Source organism: Andrena cerasifolii, chromosome 2 (genome assembly GCF_050908995.1).
Source record: "Andrena cerasifolii isolate SP2316 chromosome 2, iyAndCera1_principal, whole genome shotgun sequence".
NCBI classification, from domain to species: domain Eukaryota; kingdom Metazoa; phylum Arthropoda; class Insecta; order Hymenoptera; family Andrenidae; genus Andrena; species Andrena cerasifolii.
The window spans coordinates 12,231,663-12,239,736 of record NC_135119.1 but is presented as its reverse complement, the minus strand read 5'-3'; the positions used below and the strand labels follow the sequence as shown (position 1 = coordinate 12,239,736).

The following is an 8,074-nucleotide window of genomic DNA, read 5'->3' as shown; positions in this document are numbered from 1 at the left end:
TCCCGGTGATCCGTGTGTACACATATTCGCACCTGCATCCTTCGACGATGTCGCCATTGTAAGTTACCGTAACAAAGACGGTCGCCGCGCCGGGCGAATAATGAAACAAACACTCCAGAAGCGATTGGTTGCGTGCAATTATATGTATTAGCGTCCATCCAATTCCACGTTGCGAAATACTGTTTCATTTGCATCTGCTTAAAGCGATTGTTACTCGGCTTTAAGACCATTCGCATCGAAGGGACTTCGTATTAAAGAAAATTGATATGTAGGTCACGGAAAGTTACCGATATCATGGAGGCTAATTTATTTATAGAATACTCTCAGAGACGCGTTGCCGTGAAGGTGCAATTGAATATAATTGGCAGTTAACATGGGCCATCCTATTTCTCTTAAGCAATCGCAATCGTTTAACACCATCCCTCTTCATTGCTCATAATGGCTGATCATAAAACGCTGTGCGCGCAAGATTCCCTTCGTGAAGACCTTGAAGGAATCTGGGAACACGAGTCGCTCCATTCGCGGATTCGAGTCAAATGAGACGTTTTAATTGCTTATCAGTAATCAATCCAACCTATGACGCTGGATCGAAGGTCGCGTGCACCATTCTTTCGACCTTTTTACATGTACGTCCTCTCATCAGCACCCTACTCGTTAATGAACGACGAGAAGAATTAGCGCCACCTTCAGACTTTTGTCTCACGCGTATTAACTTTATAATACCGCCTTTTTAATAACAGCCTTTAATTAAATGCTAAACGTTTCTAGCATTTAATTAAAGGCTGTTTCTAGTAAAGCTCTAAATCCTCAAGGATCACGTTCACTATGAAATTAATTTTCATTCGATTAACCATGTTTTGAGGACGAAGCCTCGCATTTAAACAAATGTGAATGTATAATAACCGCACAAATTATATACGGTAAATTATGAAACGTCTGATCTCCTCGGAAATAGTAAATAAAGTCTTTTGGTTATTCTGAGTTTTCAGAAATGTCAAGAACTCTCGTATACGATGAAATATTGAACACCAGTTCGAAACTCAGCCAACGTAACTCCGTTCTTTCCTTCAACTGGTACTGCAACTTGAACTTTACATTAAATTGCTAATAATAATCGCAGCTGGCATTCGTTCGTAAACATTATCACCGTTATTAACTACGTTTCTGCATTGTTCCACCATCATGTTGCATAAACATGGTAAATTGTATAGACTGCATAGTGGTTGTACCTTATGGCAACTAACTTCCCACGATTATGAAAATGGCGACGAAGGGAGGTAAGTAGGTACTGTATCAAGTAGTGCAACCTGACTTTGGACCTACATGTACGTATACATGAACAATATTCCTAATTTCTTTTAGTTAATAGTAATTTTATGCTGAAACCTTCATCCAAAGTTTACTTTAAAATGACAATTATTAAATAGGGGAGAGTCAGTAGGTTTGGGTCGTAGGAGTTTTGGGTCAGTTAGTGTATTTCCATCCTAATTAGACATATCTTATTCGCATACGTACTATTGGCTACAGCAGTAGTAAGATTATTCCTAACCAAAGCAAAAAGTTTGTGGCAGTGCGTATTAATCTTCTATAAGTAAAAGTGCATTTTCGTGGTATGTTTAATCTAAAAATTTAGTAAACAAACTTATATTTAAACAACAGTTATAGCTTATAAATTGTAACATAAAACACGTTGCTTGACAAACACAGGTGCCTTATTATGAACGTTCAGATGCGGGATGCGTGGGTCAGAAGTATGCGGGAGATTTGAGTTGACCCACACATTCCCACTTTCTTTTTAATGAACCGCTTTAGCTATTTTTTACAGGCCTACCATGCCACTTATTTATAAAAGGAAGACTGAGAGAAAGAGAGAGAAAGACTCCTGAGCAAATATCGCATAAAAAAAATATTGCGATTAAGTCCTCCGAACAACGATCACTTCAATGTTGACTTCAATAGTTTTGAAAATCTATAGTGAAAATTTAATCAACTACTTTCGATATGTTTATGCTTATTAGGTTATTTAGAGCTTCTATTTTATTTATTTACTTCATTACTTTTATACGTATACATATATTTTTACATTGTAGGTAATAAATACATATACACATATATAAAAGTCTCCTACATTTACACCAAAACTAATAGAAAAGTTAAACGACCCATTTATCCCCGACCCAAACCTTTCCACACAATGGAGGTATGGGTCAAATAATTACTTTCAGAAACTTTTATAATTTTAAAGATTTCTTTGAAATAATGAAATGAAATGATGATGGAACATTGATGGTAAAACCTTACTAATTATAAATGCTCGCATGTAAAGCCTGTTTCTCTCTCATTTTGGTCAATTTTAGAGATTAATTGAATTCTGACCCAAATCTGCCCACTCTCCCCTTCCCTTCTGAGTGCTGCCATTGCCACCGAATCCTTCTTTCTATATATGAATGAAGTCGTTTTCCTCGTGAGACTATCCTTTCTCCTAGTATTTAGTTTTCAACTGAATGAAGGGGCTGCGACGACCACGGAAAGGTCGTAATCACGGTTCGTTTGACCTTCGATCTTTTCCTTGCGTCGGATAACATAGTTAACGATGGTCGTCGAACAGAACTATCCTCTGCTGATAGGAGCACCTTCGATTAAATGATAGATTTCGGGGAGACGAAGTGCAAATATTCCTCTGAATGTATTTCTTGTTAAAGAAACGAAATCCTTTCCCCAATTAAGATCTGAGCTCAGCAAACTACAGGTCTGATATGATTTATTACCTACCTCTGAAAATTATGAACAGAGATGGGAGCAATGCGAGGGGAAGTTAATCTTTGATGTGCAAGTTTTTTAAGTGCACTTTGCCAGGTGCTTTTTTAAACGATTCTTTAATACAGTACGATTCGTACAGATGATTTATATTTTATTTACGTCCTTGTTCATTCAATTGAAATCCTTGTCCCCGTATTAAATAAAATCGAAGATGTTAACCTTACAAGAATTACCGCATGCTTTATCCACGCGTATGAAGTAGAATTTTTATTAGTATACTTAAAAAAAAAAAAACACGTCGAAGTTTGCATCATACAGCAACCTTGGAATTTTAATTACAACAAATTATATTGTATCATTAGTGAATCCGACTACCATTATCAAGGTAAACCTGAAGTGTCGGAAAGGATCACAGACGATTTCACAAGATGTACATAATATACTACAAGATGCCTCGTGCAGGCGGAGCGAGTAGAAGATTATGTAATGCTCTCACGAATTTTTATTCAAAACGTGGGTCAAAATATTCGTCGAAGGACGCATCGCGATAAACACCTCACCAAATCTCCATCATTATTTCCTATGTTTTGTGTCTTTAGAGAATACATTTGATATTTGGAATAATATAGAAAATTGTGTGAGTGTAAAAGAGATAGTCGTTTCTCAATGGATTATACGCGAGCAATAATTTCTTGCTTCTTTGCTGTTCGAAATGTTGTGTTGCAAAGGTTGAAGAGGTAATTGCTGATTTCCAAGTGTCCGTTTTCACATTTCATTGAAAACGAATCAAGGATACCCGTGATAAAGTGTTATAGATTGATGGTTGTTAAAGTTTCAGTCGCAGTCAATGTGCAGTTAACTTGTAAAGTAAAAGTCTGGGTGACCTGAAAAGTCTCGTGTGACCCCTGCACCTGCACATACGGATCACCGCAGTGGCATTCTCTCTTAATCGCGGCGACGTTGCCCAATTAAATGGGATTACACAGAGAAACAGGATTTTACCAGCACTTCCCTCGCGAAGTGCATCTCCGGCAGATATTAACATATTCCAGCAGCTCCCTTCGACATTATAATTAACGTACATAGACTTCTACGTTCAAACGGTATACATATGTTACGGATTACATGTGAGATAAGGTGTTCTGGCGTGCTAGTAGTCAATACTCTTCTCCAAATTACTTCAATTAAGTGAAATCAACCACAAGATTCTAGAGAGAAAAGTAACAGCACCAGGTCTATCATTTCTATCGTATTTCTATCTCTTCTCGGCACCAAGGAGATCTTGTCCATGAAATTGAAATGTCGTAACAAATTCCAGCAAAATATGCGAAAGATATTCTTTCCACTTCTATCTATTTAGGAAATCTACAAGATCAAACACCCTGGAAGTTTCCCTGACAACAGAATTCTGACGTCTCAGCAGTATTAGATATTCTTCAAAACCTCTTTTCAATACAGCAAAGAATTTAAAATTCCCTTATATTGCAACGATAGTATCTTTTTGAAACAATTGCAAATAGGAATGAAATGAGGCTCCCTTTTAAAAATGAGAGTAGCAGGAGATAAAGATGAGTTTATTTGACAAACTCAGTCATAACACATTACTCGGCATAAATAACAGTTTTCTGTGTGTATTTAGCTGTGTAATTTTATTAAGATTCGTTATTTAAGGAAAGTTTGAACAGGTCTCTACAATAACACTCCGCAAACATGATATTTCCATTAAACTCTACGTTTTATTTATTCGTTTTGCGCAATCATTAACGACGGTGAGAATATAAAGTTTCGTCAGATTTGTTCTGTTAATTTCAGAAGAGTCTTTATCATTACTTTAACAGCTACGATTACTTTGCCGCGATTTAATATAAGAGGCGATAAATGCAGTTTATACTAGAGGTGTAGACAACGGGTGTCTTCGATTATCATTTCGTAAAGCACAGTTCCAATGTTGTAAAACAAGATTACGACAACAGAATCGGTACTAAGTTCTGTCTAAACATCTCTCCTTTCCAAATCGTGTATCGTGGTATCCAAAAGGTCGTCTTTTCGATTAGTAATAGCCACCAAAGTGACCGAATCCATGACCATAACCGTAATGAGGGTAGCCTAAGGGGTAAAAGCAAATTAGGATGAGGGTAACGTTGATGAATATTTTGTCTACATCGCGATCGATCTTGTGAACAACGTCGATGAATAATTCGTCTACTTCACGAATTCGAGGAAAGATTTCATAAAATGCTGTATATAATGCACGGCAGTGTTGGAAATTAATAATTCCGAATACTTTGACACATCTCGAAATGTCACACGAATTATCGAAGCCATTAAATGGTTTACAAAAGATTCATTGACGTTGAAGACAGTGCTGTCGCGTTCTACGTTTCGTCATGCAATGCACCAATGTTCTCTTACCATAGTGTCCATAACCATGCCCAAATCCGAAAGACGGGTACTTGTAACTATAAACGTAAGGGTAGTAGCCGCCGTATCCGTATCCACCCAGGTATCCTGGCTTCGCAGCTACAATGCCAATGATGACAGCCAGCAGCAGAACCGTGTACTTTGGGAATAAGAAAAGGAAAACATGAACAATGCATCCAGTGTATGCAGAAATGAATTACAAATGACATGGTCGTAACACTGCGCACCGCATGGAATATAGAATATCAACAAATCAGTTCACAATGTATAAATTAGTTTGCGAATTAATATTGATAAAATCTTTAACTGCGATTACGCGGCACTACACACTGCGCATTATATTGCATAGCAATGACTCGAAGGATAATTAAATGTTGAATGATTAAAAGTTTGTCACGAAGCTATATACGCAAGTAATAATTGTGAATATAAAGAATTGTAGATAAAATGACTCTGATACATTCCCAGATTGATAAGTCGTAACTTTGACTACAGTCGTAACTTTGAATCGTCTCTGAAGGTGAAAATCCTAGATGAGATAAAAATATCGTGTCTCGCGTGGAGACAATTATTTAATTATTTTATTACTTTCTAATTACTTTGTCATTAGTTTTATGAAATTAGTCTCTCACGAGACAAGTTTCGTGATGTATTTTCAAAAATCTCATCTCTCGCGACTGTTCCCATTATTCACATTTAGCTGTTGCTGAGACTTTCGTCTCGCGATGGAAAAGTCTCAGGCAAAATCTCGTCGCGGAATCGCACCTTAAACGCTTGACAGAAATCGATATCGACCGCTGAAAAACTGAACTTGGATCACTTTTTGTTCCCGGTATCGTTACTTACAAGTTTCAAGCAAGCCATTCTCTGTCAGGTGACACTAGCCTGTCCGTTGCTCGAGTGATTACACCAATTTTTCCTGATCGATCAGCAGAGTATGTACCACTGTCCGCCTAACGTCGGTTTCAGTTTCTTTTATAACAAAGGCGGGGTCCCGCCACGGCCCCCGAACAGCGATTTTCCCAGCCTTCGTATTGGCTTTCCTCTGTTAACACTAATAGCAAAGCTTGGCATTGTTACCCTGAGATTATGCGGATGCAACGCGTCATTATGAAAGAGACATACGAAGCAGGGACTGCGATGCTTTCGGGACGGTCGCAACGTGCACGCACTATGAACAACGCCTTGACATCCAAATTCGTTGGGGGGCTCGGACGTACCAGCAACGTCCTATTACGTTTCCCAATCCTTCTTACATTCCGTGATACTCTAAAAGAAGAGGACAATGGTGCACGTTGCAAACGCCGTTGTAACATTTTGGTTTGAATTCCACGAAACCGGGATATTCATAAAATTCATTCATACTTTTCATTCTGGTGGCAGAAATACAATACGGGAATATGGAAATAGGATCCGTAGCTTCTTCTATAGAATGCAAGTTTCTTTCTGACGAGTAATTTCGCATCTTCGCGGTAACAGTGAATCGCGTGTTTGAACGTGGCAGCTGAAATTACCAATAAGCAGGCATTTCTTGTCATTCTTCTAGCAAATGTCGCCATTTACGAGGTACCCGGGCAGGCCGTCGTAGAAACAGTTACCGAAACCCCTCGCTAAGTAGCAGGTACACAAAGAACCTTGATTAAAATTGAATTATCATTTAATACTTCAAACGTACAAAAGTTACCTATTAGTCCAAACTTTTGCACTCCGCTGTCAACAAATTGGTTAATCTTGTTTCAATTCACTGCTTCGAATCAATCAGTTCTACAAATGCTGATTGCGAGTTAAGGGGTTACGCCACCCTGACGCGCTCGAAACAGCACTAAACTAGACGAATTTTTTTACTGATACTATGAGGTTGAAAATGATTTATTTTCTTCTTATGGGTAGAGCATGTATTAGTGCATATATTGTATAAATACTGTACAAAAATATTAAAAAATGACCGAGTTATTTGTTCTCCCGCGAAGCTCGTCCGCCGTTACACGCGTGACTAACCTAACAAATTATAACGAACATGTTCGTCTGAAATCAAAAACCCGATGATTTTCGTGTTTCTTAATAAAATACCTACGATGTAGCATAGGGATTTGAGAAAAAAAAATTATTGCACAAATGAGAGCAAAGTGAAAAAAATTATACGTTTTTCACATGAAAAAACGAATTTAAACCATTAATTATATACGAATGGGGTATAGGATGGAAAAACTGATATGCTACATCGTAGATAATACCATTAAGAATATGCGTGCCAAGTTTGAACTCAATCGGACAGATAGTTTTGGAGATATTTGATAGGTCATCTTTGAAAATGTAGTTTCGAGAAAAACGCAAAAGAAGAAAAGTAGAATGGTAGCTACCTGCTGCGGAATATCGACATCCGCGCCTCGTTTAAAGTCTCCAACTCGGCTATTTTGGGGAATTTTTGCGTCCACCATGGCTTAAATTATTCTTAAAACTTTACGTAATAAGAAAGTGCAAAGAAAAAAAATCGTTTTTTCAAAATTTTCAGGGTGGCGCAACCCCTTAATTGACTTCCAACCTCTTGAATCATTCTAAACCATGTCCACTCATTTATAATACGAAACTTATTACGATAAGAGAAGAAAAAGATGAGGGATTGCTAGCGGGCTATTACAGCGCTAATGGACAGTTTAATTACCATTTTCAAAGGGACAATGGGTGTGTACGGGAATGCAGGGTCTGGGGAAGCCAAGTGATGGCACCATGAGTACCGTAATCGAAACAGAAAGAAGAAAAGTCTGAAGCTTACGTAACGAGGGGGAGGAAGGGGAATATCATGTTACAAAATGGTGAGATTACATGGTACACGTCATGGGGGACGAAATCGTGAAAAAAGAACGTTGGGACACTCGTGGTACCGAGGACACGA

At 38.0% G+C, this 8,074-nt stretch overlaps 1 protein-coding gene across 1 annotated transcript; it reads right to left on the bottom strand.

Moving 5' to 3' along the window:
• Nucleotides 1–4,476: 4,476 nt before the first annotated feature.
• On the bottom strand, nucleotides 4,477–6,178 carry LOC143378831 (uncharacterized). Its single transcript, XM_076830846.1, has 3 exons — nucleotides 6,028–6,178; nucleotides 5,173–5,320; nucleotides 4,477–4,866 (listed from the first exon to the last, which is right to left on the bottom strand). The coding sequence occupies exons 1-3, from the start codon at nucleotides 6,043–6,045 to the stop codon at nucleotides 4,811–4,813; spliced, it is 222 nt and encodes a 73-aa protein (XP_076686961.1). The 5' UTR covers nucleotides 6,046–6,178; the 3' UTR covers nucleotides 4,477–4,810.
• Between the last annotated feature and the right edge of the window lie 1,896 nt (nucleotides 6,179–8,074).

Bases quoted from the DNA above. Each gene is read 5' to 3' on its own strand.
- LOC143378831 (XM_076830846.1), bottom strand. The intron at 4,867-5,172 runs GTAAGAGAACAT...TTTACCCCTTAG, and splicing joins GCATGGTTATGGACACTATG to GCTACCCTCATTACGGTTAT.